The sequence below is a fragment of the Sinocyclocheilus rhinocerous genome, unplaced genomic scaffold (assembly GCF_001515625.1).
Source record: "Sinocyclocheilus rhinocerous isolate Xijiao unplaced genomic scaffold, SAMN03320098_v1.1 scaffold287, whole genome shotgun sequence".
In the NCBI taxonomy this organism is placed as follows: Eukaryota; Metazoa; Chordata; class Actinopteri; order Cypriniformes; family Cyprinidae; genus Sinocyclocheilus; species Sinocyclocheilus rhinocerous.
In genome coordinates, this window is record NW_015633524.1 from 981436 (window position 1) to 1007829 (window position 26394).

General features: G+C 37.0%; 2 protein-coding genes across 3 annotated transcripts in view; one reads left to right on the plus strand and one right to left on the minus strand.

Annotated features, from left to right (window-relative positions):
• mtrex (Mtr4 exosome RNA helicase) overlaps nt 1-19868 on the minus strand; it is a 40068-nt gene extending 20200 nt beyond the window's left edge. The window contains exons 1-20 of the mRNA XM_016557590.1: nt 19690-19868; nt 18756-18893; nt 17748-17814; nt 17608-17670; nt 17411-17523; nt 17149-17323; nt 16974-17064; nt 15673-15797; nt 15311-15409; nt 14844-14961; nt 14184-14315; nt 11506-11585; nt 8757-8867; nt 7760-7861; nt 5938-6063; nt 4080-4230; nt 3613-3785; nt 3381-3449; nt 2897-3025; nt 1722-1832 (exon numbers count right to left, since the gene is read on the minus strand). Coding sequence (XP_016413076.1) covers nt 1722-1832; nt 2897-3025; nt 3381-3449; nt 3613-3785; nt 4080-4230; nt 5938-6063; nt 7760-7861; nt 8757-8867; nt 11506-11585; nt 14184-14315; nt 14844-14961; nt 15311-15409; nt 15673-15797; nt 16974-17064; nt 17149-17323; nt 17411-17523; nt 17608-17670; nt 17748-17814; nt 18756-18893; nt 19690-19847 — 2331 coding nt within the window. The 5' untranslated portion in view covers nt 19848-19868. The remainder of the gene's footprint in view (nt 1-1721; nt 1833-2896; nt 3026-3380; nt 3450-3612; nt 3786-4079; nt 4231-5937; nt 6064-7759; nt 7862-8756; nt 8868-11505; nt 11586-14183; nt 14316-14843; nt 14962-15310; nt 15410-15672; nt 15798-16973; nt 17065-17148; nt 17324-17410; nt 17524-17607; nt 17671-17747; nt 17815-18755; nt 18894-19689) is intronic.
• Nucleotides 19869-20407: 539 nt separating this feature from the next.
• The window catches only part of LOC107744100 (ATP-dependent RNA helicase DHX29-like), a 15420-nt gene continuing 9433 nt past the window's right edge, over nt 20408-26394 (plus strand). The window contains exons 1-12 of one of the 2 annotated variants that reach the window (XM_016557588.1): nt 20408-20705; nt 20922-20995; nt 21179-21292; nt 21400-21529; nt 21618-21760; nt 22568-22708; nt 22791-22917; nt 23020-23175; nt 24114-24285; nt 24370-24490; nt 24575-25087; nt 25798-25887. In XM_016557588.1, coding sequence (XP_016413074.1) covers nt 20543-20705; nt 20922-20995; nt 21179-21292; nt 21400-21529; nt 21618-21760; nt 22568-22708; nt 22791-22917; nt 23020-23175; nt 24114-24285; nt 24370-24490; nt 24575-25087; nt 25798-25887 — 1944 coding nt within the window. In that variant the 5' untranslated portion in view covers nt 20408-20542. Of the gene's footprint in view, nt 20706-20921; nt 20996-21178; nt 21293-21399; nt 21530-21617; nt 21761-22567; nt 22709-22790; nt 22918-23019; nt 23176-24113; nt 24286-24369; nt 24491-24574; nt 25088-25613; nt 25888-26394 lie in introns of both variants that reach the window. The other variant, XM_016557587.1, reaches the window with a different exon arrangement.

The window sequence follows — 26394 nt, forward strand, 5'->3', positions numbered from 1 at the left end:
ATCGCATCGCATCGTGAGTTGAGTGAATCGTTACATCCCTATATGCTACTAGTTTTTGCTGTGGCATCGAAGTAGTATTCTGTTATTTAAAAAAATAAAGAACCATATTTTTTTTGCTCATCTGCAAAATGACCCGATCTGTTCCTCAAAATCTGATATGATAATGCAATATGATCCAAGCCGTGGGTTTTGTGATCTGTTGCACCCCTACTCTCTTGACTTGTTATTTGAAGAAAAAAAGCGATCACTGAAGTTTTTAATCATGCTGATTTGTCCACAGTGAAGGTCAGCCGATATCTTTTTGTTTGTTTTTTTTATTCGGGCTACTTAAATTCATTTTGAGCTACCAAAATCTGAAGAATGTCTGCCCGAAGGGCTACCAGCGATTTTTAAATTTTGCGAGCCCTGAATATGTATATGTATGTACATACATACATATATATACATACACATATATACATACATACACACACATACACATACATATATACGCACATATATAGTTCTGCTTCCAACCACTAGAATATGGCAATAACATACTGTACCTTGTTCTTGTTTTAAGCCTAAACTCACTTAAATGTGTTCAACCTCTCAGAAAACAATACTTAGTATGTTCAGTTTGCATTTCAAGCAAATGTATCTTGATTTAAGGATATTTGGTTTAGGTATTCATCTTATAATATCCTTTTTTAATAACATTTAATACTATGGCTATGATTTTAAACTTTAGCTTCAATTTAAGACCTTTTTAGGCCTTAACTTGTGAAAGGGCGAATTAAGACTTCTTCTATTGAGACTGCCTTAAGGACTAGTCTGACCAACTAACAATCAACTAAGGGGTAATGAGTCAAATTTTTCGGGTTAGATTAGTTTAGTTAGACCAGTCTACATTTTTATGTACCGTAACTAACTTAAAAAAAAAATAAAAATAAAAATAAAAAGGCAGCTATGACCAGTCTTGAAGAAAAAAAAAAAGATGACTAACTTGTAAGACTAGTCTAAGCTTTTTATGCAATCGGCCACCTGCTTTTTTTCCTTCTTCTTTGGTTTAGTCAAGTTTTAATAGACTAAAAGGTCTGGGAATTTTAGTCTAGTTTCAGTCAATGAAAACTTACTCATATTTTAGTCATACTGCATAATAGTTAAACTATAATTTTAAGCAAAATAATTGTGATTAATCACAATACTGGATCATGATCAAAAAATGTCATCAGAATTATTGCATATTATTGCATTAAGAGCACAAATGAAGAGAATGTCAACTCCAGACTAATTAAATAATAAATATATAACTTAACACTTTACATTATTAAATCAAGTAACTTCTTTTCCAAGTAAAACAAACAATAAAAGCTTTGTATTGTAGCACAGAGGTTGCGTAAGTGCGTTTATTCAGCAACCATAATCGCAAACAACACAATCAAGATGTTTGGACTTATTACAGTTCATCACTGACCAGGTTTGATGGCAGATTTATGCAAAAGGCAGGCCGTGTGAAGGAGCACAGACTGGCTGTAATACACATCTGAGCAGAATATCTCAGTTGAGATCACTAAACTTAGATGTGTGTTGATGTCTTATGGTTATCAGCGCTAATAGCCGAGTTGTGAAGATAGATATTGGGGAGATGATCACACACTCCTGTACATTTGTTTTAAGTAAGTAGTGAGAATAGTATGTCATTACAAATCTACCCATTGTGTGTGTGTGTATATGCTGACCTGTATGGATTTAAGCATGCTCTGTCGGTTGTCATACGGCCGCAGGTCTTTAGGAATGTAGAGGCGCACAGAGCTAATGGAGGTGATGAGATGAAGAATCACAGGAACAACCTGAACGACAAACAAATGCTTCTGATTGGACAAACCTCTTTGGCTGCCTCTGCATGAAGAACTTAACGCCATGGCCATATATGACCAAAACCACAGCGAGAAGCTGGAGGGTCAATCTAAACACATTTAGCAGGACCGGCGTCGACAAAGCAGAGTTTACAAGCCCACGGGGATAGGGAAGAAAAACAAGAGCCATCAGCTAAAGCCATCCAGCCTCAAACCTCTGGAGCTCCAGCTAAATCGCTTAACGTTTGAGGAAAGAGGTCAAAAAAGGAAAAGAATGACAAAAACACAGTTGTAATAAAGTGCTTTGTGATTTTTATGCTTTGCGACACAGACAAGTTTCTCTAGTAGATTATGCCGTAAAAATGCAATAAGCACCATCATTTTGAGCTCCTGCCAATTGACATCCGTTCAAAAAACAAGCTGGTGGAGGAAGGCCCTTATATTCCACAAAACAGACTGTTTGTAATATTGATTACTGTTGTTACTGTTAACTAAAAAAAAATGGTATTTTAAATAAAGCTGAAATGAATGGAAAAACTTTTGGAAAAAATTTGAAGTACATGTACTTTTTATAACATTACAAAAACTATATAATAAAAATAATGACATAAGCACAAAACAAAATGAATTACTAAGGTTGAACATATAAAAATTTAAGCTAATTCACAAAACATTAATAATTACTACAATACTACATAATACTAAAATAACACTGTTTACTGTTTAACACTGAATTACATGTTAATTAAATTTAAAATGAACCACATATCCAATACTGCAAAATACAGTTTTATGGGCATTAGATTTTCTTAACACATCTCTGGTATGTATGGCAGCAAGTTAATAGTGGACGCTGTATTAAAACACAAATGAAACCACAAAAAAAGAACATCGTATAAGTTCGGGTTGCATGTTTAATAGCTCTGGCCTCTGTTCTCAGTCTGTTTTGGTGGCTTCCTGTACATGGCTGAGGTAAGCCATGTTTCTACATAAAATCTAGGCTGGTGTGGCGTTTCTGGGTCATGTTCGCTCTCAAATTCCCAGTGTCACTCTCTCACCTGCATCTCGCCCTTTTCTCCTGGGCCTGCTGGTTTGGCTGCCTCCGTGGCCGCGTTCTTCATGCTGTCTTTGCTGCAGTGGAGCAGAACCTCCACCACAAATAACGGCTCAGCATCCCCAACTGCAGCCTACAACACAGACATCACTTTTTTTTCTCCACCAAAAACAGTCATAATCCAGTTTTTCACAAAATGTCCACTTTACAAACGAAGTAGTTCAGGTTTTTGTTTGCTGCTGGCAAATTAATAACCAAGCGTTGATGTATTCATGTCTTCATGACTGATGTCAGAAACCCCAAGGTTCAGAATGAGTCATTTTTGCAGCTTAGTTTCATAAAATGTTTTTTTGTTTTTCACTTGGAAGTCTTGAGTTCTGCAAGTCACAATGTAATAAGATGAAGTAAAATTTGATTCCTCAAAATATATGACCCCTTGTAATACATTTGAGTTGGGCGCTTTAAGCACAAAGAGCATATGGCAATACCTTGACATTTGTCTTCTTTTGGAAATTGACGACTATACCCCAACCGAAATCCAGATCTTCTTTTTTCACCTGGATATGAAAAACCAAAAGAGTGTTTAGCATTTTCAGTGTCTCAACAAACCAAGAAAACCAAGCCTGTGACGGCTACACCTTCCAACAAAAGTTGTTAGTTTAAATTTGGATGACACATTAACTGTATTTGTGTGCAGAGAAAGAGCTGCTGGACACTTACCCTGACCAGTCTGCCCGGCTGCAGGAAAGGCAGGCAGTATCTAGGTTTGTGAATAAATTCCTCAATTTCTTTGCCCAGTTTGGCCAGCTGCTGACGGATCTTGTAGTAGGTCACCACGCTCTCTTCATTAGGGATTCGTATTGCATTATACCCCTCCTCCAGCTTTTTCATCTCTGTGGGAATCACAGAAACAGAAATGAAGATAGGAATGATATAAATAACATCCAAGTAGTTCTGAAAGCTGTGACAACCCAATTACTGGTTATATGTGCAAGCAAAGCCAGTTTTAACTGAATTTTAACAGTCGAGTTGTTCTAAACCCACAACCAACAGGCTTTTCTATGAAATGCAAAAGAAAATATTTTGACGAATGTTTCCTGCTGCTCTTTTACAATGGTGAATGAACAATCAACAATTACAGAATTTGAACTATGAGAAACATTCCTTTAAATCATAATAGTTCTTACTCTCCACAACACCAGGCACGGCTCTATAGTGCTGGAACTGGTAGAAGGATTTCTCCAGCATGTACTCTGGGTTGATCTCCTCCACACGCAGTAGATTGAGCACCATGTTGTAGGTCAGGTGGAACGCACTGTTCAGAGGATCCGCCGAACCCTACAGGAATAAAAGATGCTACTGAATAAATAATCAATATGACATGAATCCAACACAATCCACTGACACCCATATGGTGCGAGGTAGACGAGGTAAAATGTTTTCTGCAACAATAGGGCTGAGAGATATCAGATATTGTCACATGGTTAAATGTATCTTCAAATGCATGTATTTGTTCTAAAAACTGGCTTAGATGTTGTTGTTTTTCCTCAGAGAAATCATAATTTCACCTAAACAGCCACTGTTTTAAAATAGATTCAAAATGTTTAATTGAAATAAAAATACTCAAATAAAATACTCAAGGTATGTATTTAACAAATAAGATTCATTTACTAATTTCAATTTATTCAGTGTACTAATATGATATAATACAAATATCAATATATTACCATCATGAAGTTTCAACAAATTTTTACACCGCATCAACGCATGAAAAATGACATGTAAAAACATTCATGAACATTTCAAGTAAAGACACAAATGAATAGGCGAATCAGAATTTTGAATCGACTCCCTGAAACAGTTTGAACTGATTCACAGAAATACAGTTTTAATACTAAAGTATCAGATGCTATTAAAACATCTTACTGCTATTAAAATGTCTTAATGGCCAAATTAAAAGCTTACTAAAACCATTGCAATATTTTATCTTCATATTTGATAATACAGTAGCAGCAAAATCAAACAATGTGAATATTCAATAATCACGAGAGTTGCCAGGTTTTCACAGCAAAACCCACCCAATTGCTACTTAAAACTAGCCCAAAACTAGCCCAATCGCATTCAAGGGGGGGTCCCCAGTAAAAATCGCGTTTTGGGGGGTAAAATACGTGTTTTTTTGGCGGGGTTCCCCTCGTAAATGTGGCACTCCAGGGGCTAAAAATCATGTTATTGGGGTCGCTTTAACCTGCAGACATGAAAAACAACCCGCGGCAACAGTGTTAAAGTAGCCCAATTCAAAAATGTCTGAAATTTTAGTTTTTTGCTCTGTAGTGACCCCTTTTGGCCGATTGCGACGAGACTTTGTCAACTTCTCCCCAAATTGAGCTCTATGATCTGGCCAAGTTTCAAGTCTCTAGGCCTTACGGTTTGGTCTGCACGATCAGTTTTACGGCGTAATAATAATAGTAATAATAAAAATCCTAACAATTACAATAGGGTTTCAGCACTGCGTGCTTGAACCCCTAAATATACAACAATCAACCACTGAAGCCTTGACCACACGAAGAGTAAGAAAACCACACAGCTCCGTCTATTAATCAACAGGTTTTGCAACAAAGAGCAGGACTTAGAAGAGAAAACTGAGAAGGCACTACAGGCGTATCATGGCTTTCCTAGTACTCTCTTGGAAACTTTACAGCAGAACCATGATGAAATATAATTCAAATTCAGTCAGGAAGGAAGGCATTGAGCAATACTTTAATGGACCCCAAGCAGAGATGGGATGCTTCAGAGGGGGGATCGGGAGTCCGCAGGGACGAATCCTGGCAGGCAGGCATGTGAGACCAAGAGAACTTATGGACGTCATGTTAAAGAGTGTATTAATGAATGGGACGGCCCTTTACAGAGGGTGCCAAAGCTTAGAGTGGGGATAAGGGGTTTAGGATCAGAGAGTTTTTGCATCAGTGTGAACAAAACGTGGAGAACTTAAAAGGAACAGTTCACCCAAAAACTAAATCAGTCATCATGTTCGATTTGGAGCGTTACCTTCAGTAACTGTTTGCCCACCGCAGGGCTCATCTTCTCATCCACCATGAAAATGACTATTCCCCTCTCGTCCATTCCTCTTCTGCCAGCACGTCCTGACATCTGGATATACTCTCCGGAGGTGATCTAATGTGGAGGGTTGAAAAAAAAAAAGAAAATAATTTTACTTAACAAATATATAAAAAAGCAATAAAATGAGCACTGCAAAAAATGTACTTTTACTAGACAAAGAACGTGAAAAAACCCCAGCAAAAACATCTTATTGGTTAAAGATAACTTGCCATATACAGATTTTTTTTTTATTTAACAGTATAATATGCATAATTTTACGGTAAATACTGTTTTTGAATATCTCCAACAAAAATCTATCAAATTATACTGAACAAGGCAATCTATGCAGTTTATAGTAAAATTGTATTTACAATAAACCAACTGTAAAAGAAGAATCCCAAAAGTACGGTGCACCACATTCATTAGATTATTTAAATAAAGTTTCTTATTTTTGTTATCAGTTTGTTGTTCCATTTTATGTGTAGTTAATGTTTATAGAAATCTAGTAGTTCATGAAATATGGCTATGAAACTGTAAAATCACCAGGGACCAAAATTGATGAATTGTTCACAATAAAACCAGGAATGGGTATTTTAAGAAAGTAAAAAGAGTCAATTTTAATTTCATGTTAAATGGATGTCAAATCACTTTTTTTTTTTCATTTTTAAAAATGTTTTTGAAAGATGTCTCTTGACTGCATTTATTTGATCAAAAATACAGTAAAAGAGTAATAGTGAAATATAATTACAAGTTGTCCAGTCTTCATTCTTTCTGTTCACACTTTATTTTAAGGTCCAATTCTAGCTATTAGCAAACCATTAACTATGACTTTTGTCTCAACCTCCTAATTTGCTGCTTATTAATAGTTAGTAAGTTAGTTGTTAAGTTTAGGTAACGGGCAGAATTAGGTATGTAGAATATGGTCATGCAGAATGTGCTTTATAAGTATTAATAAACAGACAATATGTTAATAAAAGGCATGTTAATAAGCAACTACTTAATAGTGAGAATTGGTCCCAATACTAAAGTGTTAACTTCTTTCTTTTTTTAAATCTTACTGACCCTAAACTTTTGAACATCAGTGTATACTTCAACTTCGAAATTTGTCTGATTTTTATGTTTTCCATTAATCAGGAATTTGACGTGCATAATGGTGGTAAAATCACCGCAAGATGTGGTTGTTAATAGATTTTGCTCTGGGGAAACATCTGCAGTTGCCCAAACGATAAGGTTTCCATCTGAAAGTTCCTTACTGGTACGGCTCTGATAAATCACAATCTGGCACCAGCCTCAAACAATGTAACATATCAGCACATTCGTTTGGCAAATATTGTTTTTGCCTGATAACCCCTCCTAACGTTCCTCCACTTTATTACAGCAACCCGCCGCTGACCCCAGATCAGTTTTATCTTCTATTAACTGCTAAACGTCCCAGAGGGGTTCAGTGCCTGCGATCGGTTAGCCAAAACCTTGAGCGTGCGTTTTCTGGCAGACTCATGGATACCAGATGTTCCTTACAAAACGTTTTAGATGGCAGCTTCCATCGCTCACTCGCTGCCGGATTATAAAAACCAAGGGCCTCTTTTATTCACAACAGCTTGAGTCATTGCCTCACACTCACGCAAACAATACGTGGCAGCTTGGACGGCACTGTTGCTCGACCCCGTGTCCTCTCTGTGCAACGATGGACGAAGAGGCAAGCAAATGCATTTGGAAATTTGATTAGCGATTACTATGAGAAGCAGGACAGAGGATAACGTTTGCGATTTACCCAGCGGAAGTCTTTGCCGTCAAATTTGCGCGCACTGGTGAAGAGCACGGTTCTCGCAGGCATGTTGATTCCCATGGCAAATGTTTCTGTAGCAAACAAGGCCTAAAGAACGACAGAGAGAAAGATGTTGAAAATGTTGAAGATGATGAAAACTTTGGCAAAGATACTAGGTGAGGTGTGTTAAAGTGGCAGTTCACCCAAAAACCAAAACTTTTTGGCTCAAGTTCAAACCTATATGACTTTTCTTCCATGAAACACAAAACAAACTTTGAAGAATAACCTGGCTGCTCTTGGGTGGTCAGTGTGACCTAAATCTTTTAATCACAGTAAATGAATATAATAATGTTATTTTTGCTGCAAACCCAACCAAAATGTATTTAAATACACACACACATGCATACACAAGTAATATTAGTTGATACAATGGATATCTGAAGTCAAGTGATCATTTTGTGTGGGAAACACACAATTCACTGTATTGAATATACAAATGAATTAACTTAAATAACTTTGATGTCAATGACACAAAATATGCAAGACCCTACTGAAATTTGCCATCAAATAACATTAAAATGGCATTTTTCTTGGAGCTTCTGCAGAGTAATTAATGACTTTATTTTCATGTTCCTCACACAAAGCTAACATATGACGTCAGAAGACTTGGAACATAGATCATGGAGCATAGAAAACATAGGAACATAGAAAATTCTTATTTGTGTTCCATGAGAGAATTTCACACAGGAAAAACAAGAGGATGAGTAAATAAAAAGAACCAAACAAAAATAAAAACCAAACGAAAGTGAATGTAAAAAAACTAACAAAAAACAAACCAAACAATATCAAAGAAAACAAAACTGACATCAATCAAAACAAAACAAAACTTGAAAAAGGTTGTCAGTTATGAATGACTCAATGTTTAGTAGTCAAGGTGAAAGTGTTTATCCACCATTACACAAAAGTGCTTCCAGTCGTTTGAGGGTTGCTTGAAGGATCTCACCTTTAGCAGCCCCTCAGAGAACAGGATCTCAATGGTCTCTTTCAGGATCGGGAGAAGGCCGCCATGATGAATTCCAATTCCTCTCTTCAGCAACGGCAGAACATGCTCCACCTGTTGAGAAACAATCCCAATTAAACACACACAGCTTCAGGACTCTTCCAGGTCACATTATTACTGTGTTCACAGCTCAGTCAGATTAGCATAGTGTAGCTAATCAAGACCAGCTTAAAGCCCTATTAACACCAAGACCTGAAACTTTTCAAGGCATGAACAAAAAGTACAACATTTTCAAGAAATGGGTCACCTAAAAATGAAAAGTCTGACTCGGTCTACTCAACCTTACTTGTATGGAATACAAAAAGTTTGAGCTAAACGCTACCACATGATGAGAATGAATGGTAATTCACAGCTGTGTTTTGGAAAATGTGTGGAAAAGAGCAGCTAGGAGATTCTTCTACATTTCTCCTTTTTTGTTCTACACAAGAATGACAATTTGAATTTTTTGGGTGAATTATCCCCAAAACAATGCATATTTATTCATTATTACATACAGAGTCTAAAATACCGTACCACACAATAAAAAATTTTTTTTAAAAATGTAAAAAAAACCTTTATAAGAAAATAAGCCTTAAAAAAAGTAATGGATCTAAATGCAAGGATGGCCCCAGGGACAGGGTCCCTAAAAGCATCCCAAAAATAAATAGTTTAATGAATGTATAGTTTTATAGTAGTTAATGTTATGTGGTTCTATTTTAACTGCATATATCTTGCTATAATAATAATACATTTATAATTACTATTAATAATAATAAAGTGTTATTAATTATGACATATGAACTACATTTTTTCTCTCATTCAAAAAGTAATGTTATTTAAGTAATAATTTTCATATATTGTATAATATTTTTCCAAAACAACATAGAATAAATTAAAATCTATAATTTCTGTGTCAGGGAAGTGAAAATATCCACAAAGGCAAATCTGGGTCAGCAGCATAAGGAGCTCAGAATAAGCTCGCAGAAATATGTCATTGAGAACAATCAGACAAGGGTCAAGTTGAAGGATGGTCCGTTCCTCATAAAGGCAACATTTACACAAACAGCATAGTTGAACTAGTTCTGTAATCACTCATCCTCCAACAGCAGGAGTTCTGATGGAGGATCGGTTTATCTTCACACTGACAGAGCAGCATGCATGAAGACCATCTGATCTGAGATCAGCACCTCTACTACATGAGTACGAGCCAAATACTGCTGTCCTGCAATGTGGAAATGGATGACAGCATTGTTGAAATGTAGAAGTGGAGGAAATATGGTGTAGGAGTAACAGGAGGACCCGAAGAGAGAGTGGAAAGTTTTAAGAGCCTCTTGAAACCATTTTGGGATTTGCTAAAACACCCAGTCACCTCAAACAAGTTTAACACGCACTGCCCGACTTTTGTCGTGGTTTGTGTGGCAGACCTTCAATTACCAACAGCTTACAAGATTAAGTGAATATTTAGCTAAAACAGAAAAACTTGCTAAAAAAAAAAGTACTGGATGTTAATAATGGGAGACTTTTAACATCTTAAAAACTTAACGTGGTGCATGTGGGAAACATTTTAGGGTAGTCAATAAGATGAAAATAGATTTATTAGCAATTCTGAGTTTGGTGTAATTTAGTACCATTTAATTAAAAAATGTCACCCAAAAATGTGGTAACATTTCAATTCTTATTAATATGGCAGTGCATCCCACTGGACAAGGACTTGCATTTCACAATGTCCCAGTGCTGCTGTTAAAAGACTTTTACCATGTTTTTCAGAATAAGAAAAAAAGGTTTTAAATTATTTTTAAATCTTGATGTTATTAATGCATAGTTAATGTTTTAAAGGAAAGCACAGGCTGTTCAAGTTGGCTTATTTTAAAAACATTGATGGAATGATTGTAAATATAACTAAATATAAATGTCATGTATGTGTCATGTGTTAAAGAAATGTAGCTCACCCAAAAAAAACACAAATATGTGGAAAAAGTATTTACCATTAGGCCATCCAATATGTTGATGAGTTTGTTTATGCATCTGAACAGACTTGGAGAAATTTAGCATTATGTCACTTGGCCACCAATGGATCCTCTGCAGCGAATGGGTGCCATCAGAGTCCAAAAAGCTGATAAAAACATTGCAAAAATCCACACCAATCATCAAGGCTTTTTAACTTTAAACAATGACAAAATCCATTAACATATTTGTTTAGAACTGGACTTTTGGACTGTTTTCACTTGTCAACAGTGCTTGTTCGGGCATATTTCTCTCCTGATTCAGACAAGATGACTTTTTCACTGGAGAAAGCATTATTATGGATAGAGTACTCATATATTAGCTGGAAGCAATGGTTTGAAGTTAAAAACATCCTAATGACTGGAGTCACGTGGATTATCATGATGGTTTTTATCAGCTGTTTGGACTCTCACTCTGACGGCACCCATTCACTCCAGAGGATCCACTGATGAACAAGTGATGTAATGCTGAATTTCTCCAAAACTGTTCTACATCTTGGATGCCCTGAGAGCGAGAAAAAAACTGAACTATTCCCTTAATTAATGTCAATTTGAGCAACTCACTCCCATTTTTTTGTTGAAGTACTCACCATTCATCAATATTTAGGCAAACAAGTTATCAGCTTATGATGGTAACAAATAAATTAGTAAACTTATTTTATCATCGACATAGACCACTTAACAACATTGTACAAAACACAGAAGTCTACCTGTGGCAGCTTTTTGTCTTCATCAGACAGGCAGTCTGTGGCGTTGTTGAACACTTCTTCCACCAGTTTCTTCTCGTCGTCTGGAGTTGGACAGAGAAATTAGAAATCAAACATCAGATGCACACTGGAATACTTCAGTGTGCATGTGTCAGTGTAACGATCTCTGAAACACAGCCAGCATAACAAAGGTAGGTGTGTGTGTGTGTGTGTGTGTGTGTTTTATACAGATGCTCAGAGGACCTTTCATGATTGCTTGAAACACACTACAAACCAAAGAGATATATACACATAGTGGAGGCAGCGTATAGACTGAGATGGAGAAAAATAAAATATTCATAAAGTGTACTGGGGAAAGGGAGAGCTGCCATTTTCTTGCTCCAAACAGAGTCTAGAAACAGTGTGTCATGAAGGATTAGAACATCTCTATTTCTGCCTGCAGCACGTGGCGTAGTCGGATCCCAGTAGGCTTAGCACATTCAAATTCACAGCATAACAAAATACAAACTAAATATAGAGCAGCGGTTCTCAACTGGCTTTGCTTTAGGTCATCAAATTGTAACCCAACACAATGCCAAAATTGTCAACAATGAACAATAAAAGGGTTTAAAATAAATTATTGAAGCTTATTAAAACAACAGCAATAACAGCTGCCAAATTTTGTGCAATTAAATAAATGTAACTTTTTTTTAACAACATTAACACATATACTGTATTCCAGGCTTATTAAATGTAATTAAAACTGAAACTAAAACGAAACCAAAAAATAAAATAAAATGTTTTATTTCAGCAAGTTGCAACATTACTCATTTTAATGTAGTGTAACACTATTTATTAAACACTTGTTTTAATAAATAAAATAAAACAGTTTTTTTTAATTAGGCACATAAAAATAGCTACTAAAAACAACTAAAACACACAGCTAGTATTAAAAAAAACTAGTTAAAATTTTAACTTAAGTTAAAATAAAAACACAAAAACAATTATTCAAAAGAATATAGTATCTGAATGATACCAAACACTGATATATTCATTTTCACGATATAATAATTTCATTCAGTTCAATGCGATTCCTTAAAAACTGATCATTAATAAATCATTCACATACACTGCCAGATGTTTAAGAAAACTTAACTTGTATTCTTTAGGCAGTAAAATTTGTAATAATAAAAAGTCTTAAGATATTATGGTGTTGTATATATACACAACAAATAATCTTTCAGAAGCATTTAACACATTTCAGGAATAATTAAAATTGTATGTATTCATTCACAAATGTTATATTTTTGGGAGGTTGTACCAAAATGAATTTTTTTAAAACCTGACAACCTTTCTAAGTCATAAAGTAACAAGGTCAAACTTTGATATTTTAAGAGACTAAATGACCTCTGCAGGGTCTGTATATTGGTTGTACCACATGACTTTGATTTGGTAAATAAATGTTTTTTCTTCCAAGAAAAAATACTGAAAACAAACCAAAGCACTTAAGGTAATCTGGCCTTTTGATATCAGGCCAGTTGTACCACCTTGACACTTTGGACTTTATCCTCCTCGCAAGTTTATTTAGCTATTTTATGCATGACCATATGGTTAGGTGATTTTATTGTTTGCATTTAGCATTGTTTTTTCTCTTCCATCAACAAAAGAACAGACCAACCAGTTGAGAACCAATGATACAGATTAATACAAGCATCTGACTATCCCAGTATGACAACAACATTACTTGAGACCACAATATCTCTGTAGTGGTCACTGCTTAAGCAACTCCTCAAAAGATTGGAAAACCAACTGCACTTTTGCATGCTGGAAATGATGAAAATGTTCTGGAAACCCTGTACAAAATCACACTTGAGCTGGAAAGCTCTTATGATGACATGTGCTAAGATAGAGCCAATGAAAACACTCTCCCCACCTCAAGCAAGACTCGCAAAACAGTAACAGCTGTGCGTTTGACTGCTAGTGCGGTCCGAAGTGCTCACACATACACCATCAAAGGCCAAAGACTTCTAGTCTTAAGTGCACGCTATTTCTCAACCAAAACATGTTTAAAAATCCACTATAATGCAACGCTTCTGTGGGCACCACATCAGTCACTTTAAAAACAAAGTCCAATTAGGTCTTGCTAATTAAAGCACTATGGGAAGTGGTGACACTTCTGAAGACAAAGTTGTGCATGCTGTCCGTTTCTCTCAAAAGGGAACAGAAGGCTTGACACGTCAACAGACTTTGATTTTGAAGGGCCACGTTCATGCATTTGGCTCTGTAACAGATTCCGTTTCAAACAGATGAATATTTGATAAAGAACTCCCAGTAACCGTTTCAAATATGAAAAATTCCCCACAAACAGCCCAAAGCTGAGCTCATTTCTTTTTCTGACGTTTCTGGCCATGATTTGTATTTTATTTAACCTCTCTGTAATTAAGAGGAGAGATAAATCATCATTGCTCCCATATTTGAGCAATAAGAGTGAGATAAACCTTCTAGTTCTAAAACCAAAAACAAGCTAATATTTCTTCAAAGAAGAAAAATTACATTCTGCCTCTTTCCAAGGATTAGTTTAACCAAAGAATCAGTCCTTGCAGGTGTGACTGAAAGATGAAAGATATCCATTTAAGGCCTTAACTCAAGTAAGAACAAGAGTAATTAGCAAGGAGCATTATTAATTATTATAACATTAATACCTGTGTTGAAATCCAGTTTGGCCACCTGCAGTGCGTAGGCCTCACATTCTTTCTTACTGAAGCTAAAGATAATCACCGGCTGGAAGTTCCTTTCCATGATCATCTTCACAATCTTAAAGACATTGGATGGACCTAAGAGAAAAAACAAACCAAGAAAACAAACAAACAAAACAGAAGCAATTTTTAATACAGCATGAAGCATGTTCCCAGCATTTCAGACTATTTTGTGCTTTATATCAGCACAAACAATCAACAGCTGACTTTTTGTGCAAAAATGGACATTAAAATTGGTGTAAACAGTTCCAAATTGATGATTCGGATCAGTCAATACGCACAATTCACAGCAAACCAATGGTAGTCCATCTAAGGTTAACCATTTATCTGAACTAGTGACTGAACTGAGGGTTTAGAGCCCATCACTGCACAATCTTACACAATTTAACCTTAAAATTTACATGGAACAGTTCACAACCCATTGTACTAGCAAAATCTGGGTATTAAAACAAATTAAAATAATAAAATGATGAGTCCAACTTAATTTTAATCATTAGAAATTGATTGGATCTTGAAAGTGGGCGTCAGATGCTAGAATAGAGCAACTATTTTTGAAAAAATACTGACTGTGTTATTTTGATTTCATGTTGACTGTTGAATACCAACCTTTGGTTCCACCCTTTCTGCCTTTGGGGTCCCATTTGCCCCCAGCATTGCCTCCCGTGTCCCCTGCGTCCCTCAGGACCTGCATTGCTGTGTTAAAATTGTCTTCTCTGAACTCTCCCTGACATGAAAAACCATAAAAATATGATTACATAACTGCAATCATACTAGGAATATTTTCTTAAACTTGATCAGCTTGTTGCGTTGGTTGTGGCTTGGAAGTTATGCAACACACACACACACACACAGATATTCCAGCTTTCAGAATCTGTGTTGAATTACATCTAGACGTGCCACTCTTGAAATAACCAAGTTCCAATACTACACCCATGACAGATAATAGAACACAAATTCCATTCTGTAACACAGAGGACGGCACACACCCGAGATCATTGGGGTGTGTTTAACCTTCATCTCTGATGACGGAATAAAGGCGTTAAATGCAGCTTTCCAAAGTATTGGCTACTTACGTTCTCATCCACAACAAGGTGGAGTCCATCGCCCCCTGCTGGAAAGACATAGTGCTGCAGTGGAGTGGGGCGGTAGTCTGTATACACCACGTGGCAGGGCTGCACGTAAACACAAGCAACTTTTGTTATGTGCATTTGACAAATTTTCATTAGTTTCTGTTTTTACATTTCTATTTAGCTGAAATTCATTTTTATTTCAGATTTAGTAATTTTAGTACTTATTTCCATTTAAAAAACTGGATGTTAGAACACTGCTAAAGTGTGTTGGTAAAAGAAGAGGTTAGTATTTTTGAGAAAGCATTCTAGGCTGTTGTTGGGTGGTTACTAAAGTGTTCTAAGAGTTTGCTAGAGTGATGATCCACCTGTTTGTGAAGGTGACAAATCCACTCGGCAAACTGTCGAGCGTTGGGAATGGTGGCAGACAGGAAGACATGATGCACGTTGTCCGGCAGAAGGATGATGGTTTCCTCCCAGACCACTCCACGCTCTGCAGGTCATGTGACCCAGAAAAACTAACTCAGTGACACAGCTAACATACAAAAAACTTATATGCATGTCATAATGGCCACATACACACACTGTGAAGTTTTAGGAGTGACAACCACATTTATATATGGGAGTGTATCTCCTGAATTGCAGTTTTGTGTGTAGAGCAGAACTCACTCTCGAAACGGTCTGTGATGACTGACACCATTGTAACCACAGCAGAGTTTTTCCCTCTTCAGTGTTTGGTATCTGCCATTATTGACCAAAGTAATATTACAGCACACAAACAGAGCTGTCATCATTTTGTTTCTGTTTGGAAGGCCGCTTGGCAGAGTGTGCTCTTGAAGGGCTGCCATCTTCACTTAGAAGCAACACTTTTTAAGCATCTTTTGGCTCATAAAGCGATTCAGTTTATGGAGTCAATAAAGTAGAACATGTTTGGATTTAAGTTTATTATGGGCTTGATCTTATTTGTTGTTGGTTTTTTTAGCAAGATCTGGCAACACTAATGAGTCAAATTGTAACTGATTCACTGTGATTTCTTGCACCACATATACAGAAAACAGACAACTCTGATAAGTATTTAAAGGGATAATTCACCCAGAAATTGTGGGTGAACTATCCCTTTAAATACATCATTAATGGAACTGGTTGTTCCATTCAGTTCTGTACACACTGTGTAGAATTTCTGCAAATGCGGTTATCGCTATCTGATTTTCGGTTGTAGAATGTGGTTTGGATTTAAGTTTATTATGGGCTTGATCTTATTTGTTGTTGTTTTTTTTAGCAAGATCTGGCAACACTAATGAGTCAAATTGTAACTGATTCACTGTGATTTCTTGCACCACATATACAGAAAACAGACACAACTCTGATAAGTATTTAAAGGGATAATTCACCCAGAAATTGTGGGTGAACTATCCCTTTAAATACATCATTAATGGAACTGGTTGTTCCATTCAGTTCTGTACACACTGTGTAGAATTTCTGCAAATGCGGTTATCGCTATCTGATTTTCGGTTGTAGAATGTGGTTGTCACTCCCATAAATTACTGAAGTGTGTGTACGAAACAGGATTAAGCACTAAAAGGTGAAGTGACAGCCAAATTTAGCTGCAGTGTATAAATGGCCAATATTTCATGAAACTTATGCCGATGAAACATTAAATACAACCCACCTGAGTCTCTCATGTAATGGATCTCATCAAAGATGACCCACGCCACCTCCCTCATAACCTCTGACCCTCTGTACAGCATGCTCCTCAAAATCTGAAAGAAAACACCCCAACAAAGCAATAAATAACTAAAGAACCAGTGGTTGGTGTTCCAGCAGATAACGGGCCGCTGTCTCACCTCGGTGGTCATAACCAGGCAGGAAGCCGTGGGGTTAATGGTGACGTCACCGGTCATCAGACCCACATCCTGGAACTCTTCGTACATCTCTCTGTACTTCTGATTGCTCAGAGCTTTGATGGGGCTTGTGAAGATCACTCGCTGCTTTTCTCGGAGAGCCAGAGCAATGGCATACCTGCGTGCAGAAGGAAACACACTTAGATCTAAGGAACTGATTTTTAAAACTGCACACAGACAATATTTTGGTCTAATGGACACTCACTCCGCACACACGGTCTTTCCTGCCGATGTGTGAGCCGACACAAGCACAGACTGGTTGTTATCGATGCACAGGATGGCCTCACGCTGGAAAGGGTCGAGTATGAAGGGGTACTCCTGCATTAGGAAAGCAAAACTTGTTTAAACAAAGGCAAAGCATCGATGTTGTCGGAGGATGTTCAGTGAGGTTTATTAGATTACCTTAGCTGCTTTTCCAACACGTGGTTTCAGTGGAGTGTATTCCTCGTCTGCAGGAAGAACCACCTGAGAAAGGAAGACTGGGTCACAGCATGGACATTCAACAGAGATGTATTTTTTCTCCACTGTGTTTGTGTATTTACCTCATGAGTGCAGCCCTCCACTGTCTCCACCTGCTCCGCCTTCACTTTAGGCATGAGCTCTGACAGACTGAAGGATGACACAGATGCAAATGATAAGAATTACTCCAGGTCAACTAACAGTGGATTTTGTCCATACCAATAATTAAGATTGGAAAACTGAAAAATCAGCTGATAGTATAAACCAGGGGTGGCGAACGTCAGTCCTGGAGAGCCGCAGCCCTGCAGAGTTTTGCTTCAACCCTAATTAAACACACCTGAACAAGCTAATCAAGGTCTGAAGGGTTACTAGAAAGCTACAGGCAGGTGAGTTTTAATTAGGGTTGGAGCTGAACTCTGCGGGGCTGCCGCTCTCCAGGACCGGGGTTCGCCACCGCTGGTATAAACGAATTATATTTTGACTTTTTTTTCTGAAAAACTGAAAACAGGCTGTTCTTATGGATTATAAAACCCTCCTTCCAAGTGAATATACACGCATAATTTTTTTTAATAATATAGAAAAATGCACAATAATGATGATGAAAATTTTTATCTAACAAAACACACTACATAAAAATGGCTGTTTCATCAGCTACTGACAAATATGTATTATTTTTATTTTATTACTTATTTGACCTATTATGTTTCTTTAAGTTTCTAAAAGTTAACAAAACAACTATAAAACTGAAAACAGCCTTTTCTCATTTCAATTGTGAAACCCTCCAGTGCCAAATGTATTACGTCATATGCCAAAATATCACAATTGATTAACCAACCCTGAGCAAGCTAATCAAGCTCTTCAGGATCACTCGAAAAATCACAGGTAGGTGAGTATGATTAGAGTTTGAGATCAACTTTAAGAAAAGATTTGAGGAACCGTGACTTACGCCAATAACTGGCAGTTCCAAAAAGCAACTATTGGTGCCGATTAATCTGTAAAACCACTATATAAATCCACCTGTTCAAGCACACTAAGAAGCATTTCAGACATTCATCAGAAGCAGTACATAAACACAAGTACGCCAATCTTACTTGATCTCCTCAGCTGACACCGTTTCCAGCTTCTGTCTTTTCCCGAGCACCTCCTCATCTGGCCCGTCATTGTCAGCATCTCTTTTGTGCACAGCTGCTGAATCGCCCTGCTGTTTACCGCCTTTATCAGGAGTCTTTCTATTAGAAGTGAAAACACCAAAGATTCACTCCACAGCCACACAGTGCTCATCTGAACATTTCTCAACCATTCTAGGTGGTTTCCAGGGCATTGCTAAGTGTTTTGTAGTGTAACTTAATAGACAGACAGACAGATAGATAGATAGATAGATAGATAAAAGGTCGTGTGTTTACACTGGAGTTTCTTGACAGTTGTGTTTGAACATATGTGACCCTGGACGACAAAACCAGTCATAAGTAGCACAGGTATATTTGTAGCAATAGCCAGCAATACACTGCATGGGTCAAAATGATTGATTTTTCTTTTATGCCAAAAATCATTATATTTTTTATTTTTTTGCACCCTCAAGATTCCAGATTTTCAAATAGTTGTATCTCGGCCAAATATTGTCCTAACAAACCATACATCAATGGAAAGATTATTTATTCAGCTTTCAGATGATGAATAAATCTCAATTTCAAAAAATTTACCCTTATGACTGGTTTTGTGGTCCGGGGTCACAAACAAGTCTACGAGATTTTAACGAGGCAAGCTCCTTCACTACAAAATGCACACAAACGTAATTACGTAAAACCGCTGCATTAAAAATAACAGCAAGAGACTGTCCAAACACGAAATGCCGAAAGCTGGATTATAAGTGTAAAGGGCCGATACTGTGAGATTATTGAGTTTCTATTTATCTATGCATGCGTGCGCGTCACGTCCTCAATACGACCAGTCAAATACTAACGTTACAGTAGGCCTGTCTAGAGATTAGTTACGCAAAACAATCATACATCCCGTTCGTTCACCTACCCTGCCTGAGCTGCGGACTTTGGAGTGGCTTTTTTGCTAGAACCGGCCTGTTCTTCATCAAACACGCTGAACAAATCTTCTCCAAAGGCGTCCGCCATGGCTTCAAACAGACACAACTCCCACAGTGCGATGCGCAGGCCGCGTGCCGGAAATGACATACCAATGGTCACACGTGTGAAGTGAGCCGCGGTAAAAGACACGCAACAAAAGACTTTTCAAAATAAATAAATAAAAATAAAAAATTAATTAAGGAATTTGACGTAATTTAAATTTTGAAATTGAATTAGTTTTATTTAAACACTTCTCAAGTGACAGGTTTTGATTAATAAACCCGCAGTGTTAAACAATGCATAATAATGTATTTTTAGTAAAAAAAAAAAAAAAGAAAAGAAACTTTGTTGGTGTTGTTGTTGTTTATTGTTATTTATTAGATGTTTGTACATTTACTTTTTATGCAAGACGAACGGATGGGTTCACTAATTTTTAATAATTAAAAAAATATTTTGTATACATATTGGTTAAAGAAATCGCCTAATGTCATTTCCAAAATAAATCTTAAAGCGACGGACAAAGTTATTATATATTAATTAACACATTATTTACATAAACATAACACTATACGAAACACTGCTCATGCATAAAGTTCCAAAAATCCGAGATTTTCTAAAGTTTCAGCTGAACTTTTATTTTGACAAAGGCTTCAATAGTTTCAGTCTTCACACAAACTGTAACAGAGTTGGCTTAGCTGGCTGACAGCAGCGTCTTCTTTACCATTTTCCAGCTATACATTTTTTTGTTAATAGAAATGTGGGTAATTTTGTGTATTGATCATTAACACACACTTTTTTCCGCAATGGGTGGGAAGAAGAAGAAGTCAGCAGCAGCTCCCACGAGTGTGCAGCCGGCTGCTGCTGCTGAGAATGCAACCAATGCAGCGGCAACTGAATCCACCGGCAAAAAACAGCAACAGAGACCAAATAATGACAAATCAACCATGAAGGAAAACAAACCCAGAGGTCAGACTTCATTTTAAAAATTTAATTGATTAAACAGGACAATATATGATTCAAAATTGTATTGAATTTCTACTTATTTGAATTTAGATGTACAGTGGAATGTAATAATCAGTAGGTTATTATGCAGTAATTTTTGCCTAGTTTTAGAATATATTTCACGTCTTGACAGTTTGTCTGCAAATGCCTTTAATATTTGATCTTTTTTTTTTCTTGTAGCTCCCAAAACATATAGTCTTAACACTAATGCACAGACTGACACTAGCAGTGTGTCTGATAAATCAATACTGAAGGTAAGTCTCACAATAAAGAGGTCATATAAGATTTTCCTTGATTCAATTTGAGACTTTTAAAACATTAAAAAAAAATCATACTAACCCCAAATTCTGAATGTTTGTTTGAGCATCAACGTCTTTTTTGACAATATGCATCTGTGCCTTGTCTTACAATATTAATAGTTTTTTGCATGTGTGAAGGTTGTTATCCAACCAGAACTGGAGAAGAAGGTCATCAAGTTAATTAATGAATACAGACAAGAACATTCCGATAAAGGACCAATATCTGGGAGACTCACCTCCAAAAAGTTGCTGGTAATTCTTTTCGGTTTCATCTTGAATTGCAAAAAATAAATAATATCTTGTGTTATTTATTATGTAAGATTATCTGAAGAACATCCATCATATATATTGTTTGGCAGGATCTGTATACAGCTCTGCAGAAGTTCCAGTTCAAGACCGAGCACATCGAGGAGGCCATGAAGAGCAGTATGCTGTATGGAGGCGACCTGACCTCAGCGCTCGACTGGCTCTGTCTGAATCTCAGAGATGGTAAAAGGTTCAGATTGTAGTCACAAACTTATGTACTGCTCTTTAAACATAAACCCTGGTTTTGATTTGTGCTTTTCTGTAATTAAAGATGAGCTACCGGAGGGATTCAGCCAAAAGATGCAGGAGGAGAAACAGAAGAGTCGACCCAAGTTCCAGCCTCCTAAAGAGGACGAGAAACAAACAGTGACCAAGAAAGAAGCGTCTAAAGAGGAGGACAAACCAAAGGCAAAGGTGTGTTAAAGTGTCATGAGAATCACATTTTCCTTAAAGGAGTAGTTCACCCAAAAATGAACATTTCCTGACAATGTACTCACCCTCAGGCCATCCCAGATGTAGATGAGTTTGTTTCTTCATCAGAACAGATTTGGAGAAATGTAGCATTACATGACTTGCTCACCAGTGGATCCTCTGCAGTGAATGGGTGCCGTCAGAATGAGAGTCCAAACAGCTGATAAAAACATCACAATAATCCACACCACTCCAGTCCATCAGTTAACATCTTGTGAAGCCAAAAGCATCATTAAGATGTTTTAACTTCTGGCCAAAATATGCATCCATAATCCATAATAACACTTCCTCTAAAAAAAAGCCCATCCCCTGTTGTCCTCGCACATCAAAATCCACCAACATATTTGTTAAGAACTATTTTGGACTGTTTTCACTTGTAAACGGTGCTTGTTCTGTGCATATTTCTCTCATGATTCAGATGAGAGAAAGCAATATTATGGATAGCAAATTCATTTTTTATGTGGAAGAAATGGTTTGAAGTTTCTTACAAACACAGCTGTTCACTTCACAAGATGTTAACTGATGGACTGGAGTGGTGTGGATTTCTTGTGGATTAATGTTATGTTTTTATCAGCTGTTTGGACTCTCATTCTGACGGCACCCATTCACTGCAGAGGATCCATTGCTGAGCAAGTCTCCAAATCTGCTAACTCTGTAAGTTTTCAGCAAATTTTCATTTTAGGGTGAACTATTCATTTAACCTTTTGAGATTTAAAAAAAAAAGCTCAAAAACATTTTATTTAATGACAGACGTCTGTAAAAGACAACGGTGACAGTATGAAGGAGTGGATACTGCGCTACGCTGAACAATCTGAAGATCAGAGCAGTGAGGAAGATGAAAACAAGGACGCAAGTGTGTTTAACCCCGAGCTGGACGAGAAGTTTGATCCTGTGAGTTTTACTCAGTCTGGTTTCCACATTATGTCACTGTTACATCAGCAGCTTCCCGTAAGTTCTCATGCTCTTCCTGCAGAATGACAGATACCTGCTGCTGGCCGCTCAGCTGTATGATGCGAAGGAGATGGCCGCAGAATCTAAAGCCAAGAAAGACAAAGCAGGGCAGAGGACGGCGCAAGATCGGATCAGAGTCATCCAGCAAGGTCTCTGCAGTGTTTTCTATCTTTCAGGGCATTTGTTCATTGTAGAACTTGAGAAAGTGTTGCCATGAATTTGTTTCTCAATAGTGTTTGTTTACATTACAGAAATGAAGTCTTTGGAGAGTCATCCAATGTTTAACTCAGCTGTCAAAGTTAAAGACGCTCCTAAAGAGGAAAAGAAGCCAGTTGCACTCACTGATGGCAAGGAGGAACTCAACTTCAACCTCTTCGAGCAAGCAGACACACCGCCAGCAGAAAAAGGTAAGATTATTTTTGTATCATTGTATCATTACAATGTATCCTTTTTTTAAGTTTAATTTAATTGTATTTATTTTTTAATGATGTTGATTTTTATTTTATGATATTTATGTTGCTTTGTTTATGTTGTTATTTCATGCTGTTATTGTATTGTGCTTATTTTATGCTATGTTATGCTATTTTATTTATTGTATTATTATGTTGCTTGTGGTATACTGTTATTTTGCTTGATTTGTTTATTTTATTTATTTTTCATTTTATTTTGTTATTTTATTGTGTTTGTTGTTATTATTTTGATGTTTAATTACATTTTAATGCTTTAATGTAATTTTTATGTTATTTACATTTTATGCTGTTATGTTTTATGCTTTTTACATTTGTATAAAAGAAATAAAACTTTTTTAACATTTGTTTTGTGTGTTTTATTATATTTTGTATTATAGTTCTATATAATTTTATTTTGTTACTTTATATTGTTGTTATTTCATTGTATTTTATGTTTTTTGTTGTTGGTGTTTTATTTTGTGATATGTTAGACTATGTTTATTTTGTTATATTGTGATATTTTACATTTGATTTTGTTTTATGCAATGTTATTTTACATATTGTTAGTTTTTTTCTGTTGTTATTTTTAGTTTATTTTGGTTATTTTATTTTATGCTATGTCATGATGTTTCATGTTTTTTGTTTATTATTTTATGATATTTTATATTTTTTTATCATTAAATTTAATAATTATTTCATATCATATTTTACATTATTGTGTATTCGTTGTGTGTTTATTTTAGTTATTTTTTCATTTTATAATGAATTGTATTTTATGCTGTGATATGCTGTTATTGTGCCTAGGTAGTGCATTGCCAGATATTAATGTTTTTTCTTCATGTCTTGACAGTTATATTGAACCGTGTCAATCTGATTTGTCATTGTTGATACTCTAGCGGAGAAAAAGAAGAAAGAGCCCAAAGACATTCGTAACTTTGACTACACATCAAGGAGCTGGACTGGCAAGTCACCAAAACAGTTTCTGATTGATTGGTGCAGGAAGAACCTCCCAAAGAGCCCTCCGCCATCCTTCGGGAAAGTTGCAGTCGGCAGATACTGGAAATGCAAGTATGTTGCATTAACATTGCATCTGGATTCTAATTGTATATTGAATGCAGATTTGAGTGTCAGGCTATGTGTCATTCCTGTCAGAGTTCGTATTCAGAGGCCTAATGATGTTTTGGAGGTTTGTCCCACTATCCTGACTGAAGACGGCATGCAGGCCCAGCACTTAGGAGCCACGCTTGCTCTTTATAACCTAGTCAAAGGACAGGCGAGTTTCAAAACACTACATTCACATATTAAACATACAGTTTATGTATTTCATTCATTTTATCCCTCCTTTGATCTCCATTAGTCGGTGCATCAGCTTCTGCCGCCCACCTACCGTGACGTGTGGCTTGAGTGGCAAGACGGCGATCAAAAAGAAGAGGAGCAAACCCGCTCCGCCATCAACAAACCACGCGACCAGTTCATCGCACGTCTGCTCGCCCGCCTCAAACAGCAGCAGACCCTCCAACCGCAGGCCGAGCCACAGGATCGTCTTCAGGACGCCGAAGCGGAGGACTCCTGGGAGAACCTGGACACGCAGGAGGACCACGAGCCCCAGCGCGGAGGAGGCCTCGAGGCGGAGGAGGCTTCCCGGAGGCTGCTCCTCAAACTGCGGAGCTCGGCTCTGGCTCGCAGGCTGCTGGCTGAGAGGGAGCAGCTGCCTGTTTTCCAGCACCGACAGCAGGCGCTCGAGGCTCTGTGGCGCCACCGTGTGCTGGTGATCGCTGGGGAGACGGGAAGCGGGAAGAGCACACAGATTCCTCAGTTCATCCTGGAGGAGCTCCTGGCTAATGGGGAGGCCGCGCAGCCTTGCAATGTGGTGGTGACGCAGCATTACTTGATTAAAACACTTGATGTGCATGTTTATATTGAATTAAAATACATTTTTGATGTTTTTAGGGTGTGGGGAGATTACAAATGTCAGGGTGATACAACTGTCCTTATAGTATAATAAAGAAATAAAACTAAAACTAATTATTATTATTATTGCTTCTAATTGTTATTTATGTAAAATATTTTAACAAAACTGCTTATTAAAATTATAAAATTTATAAAAATTAAAACCTTATTAAGCATTTTGACAATCCTTTTCTTTTAATTATTATCTATATATAATAGTAAATTCTTTATAAAACGAAAGCCTTAAGTAATTTGGCATCATATTTATAGGGAATTTATACAGAATTTAACAAGAAATGATATCATAGAGAGGGAGCCCATGACTGTCTATCAAGGTCAGTTAGTTTCTAAAAATTTCAGTTGATTTCACTCAGTTAATTTTTATTTTCAGTTAAATTTCTTTTTTTCTTTCTTTTTTTTTTTGCTTGTAAAATTCTGGCTCGCAGGCTGCTGGCTGAGAGGGAGCAGCTGCCTGTTTTCCAGCACCGACAGCAGGCGCTCGAGGCTCTGTGGCGCCACCGTGTGCTGGTGATCGCTGGGGAGACGGGAAGCGGGAAGAGCACACAGATTCCTCAGTTCATCCTGGAGGAGCTCCTGGCTAATGGGGAGGCCGCGCAGCCTTGCAATGTGGTGGTGACGCAGCCCAGAAGGATTTCAGCCATGAGTCTGGCCAGCAGGGTGTCGCAGGAGCTGGGGAGCGAGGACGGACCGGGAGCCAAGGTCAGATCTCAGGAAGATAACTTATGAAACAGTTTATGTTGAAAAACATATACCTTGTTTTAATGGTGTTCATCCTAATAAGTGTGGTGTTATGTGATAGCAGTCAAACTTCTGGTCCGAAAACCACAAAAGAGACACAAGTCCCTCTCTCTCCTTCTCTCTCTTATATATACAGTGGGTACGGAAAGTATTCAGACCCCCTTAAATTTTTCACTCTTTGTATAGGGAATTTATACAGAATTTAACAAGAAATGATATCATAGAGAGGGAGCCCATGACTGTCTATCAAGGTCAGTTAGTTTCTAAAAATTTCAGTTGATTTCACTCAGTTAATTTTTATTTTCAGTTAAATTTCTTTTTTTCTTTCTTTTTTTTTTTTTTTTGCTTGTAAAATGTCACATGGTGCGACTCCCCAAAACCTTAATGATACTTATTACTTAGTAATTCATGATATTTGGGAACATGATACATTTTACTTTGAAATATATATATATATATATATATATA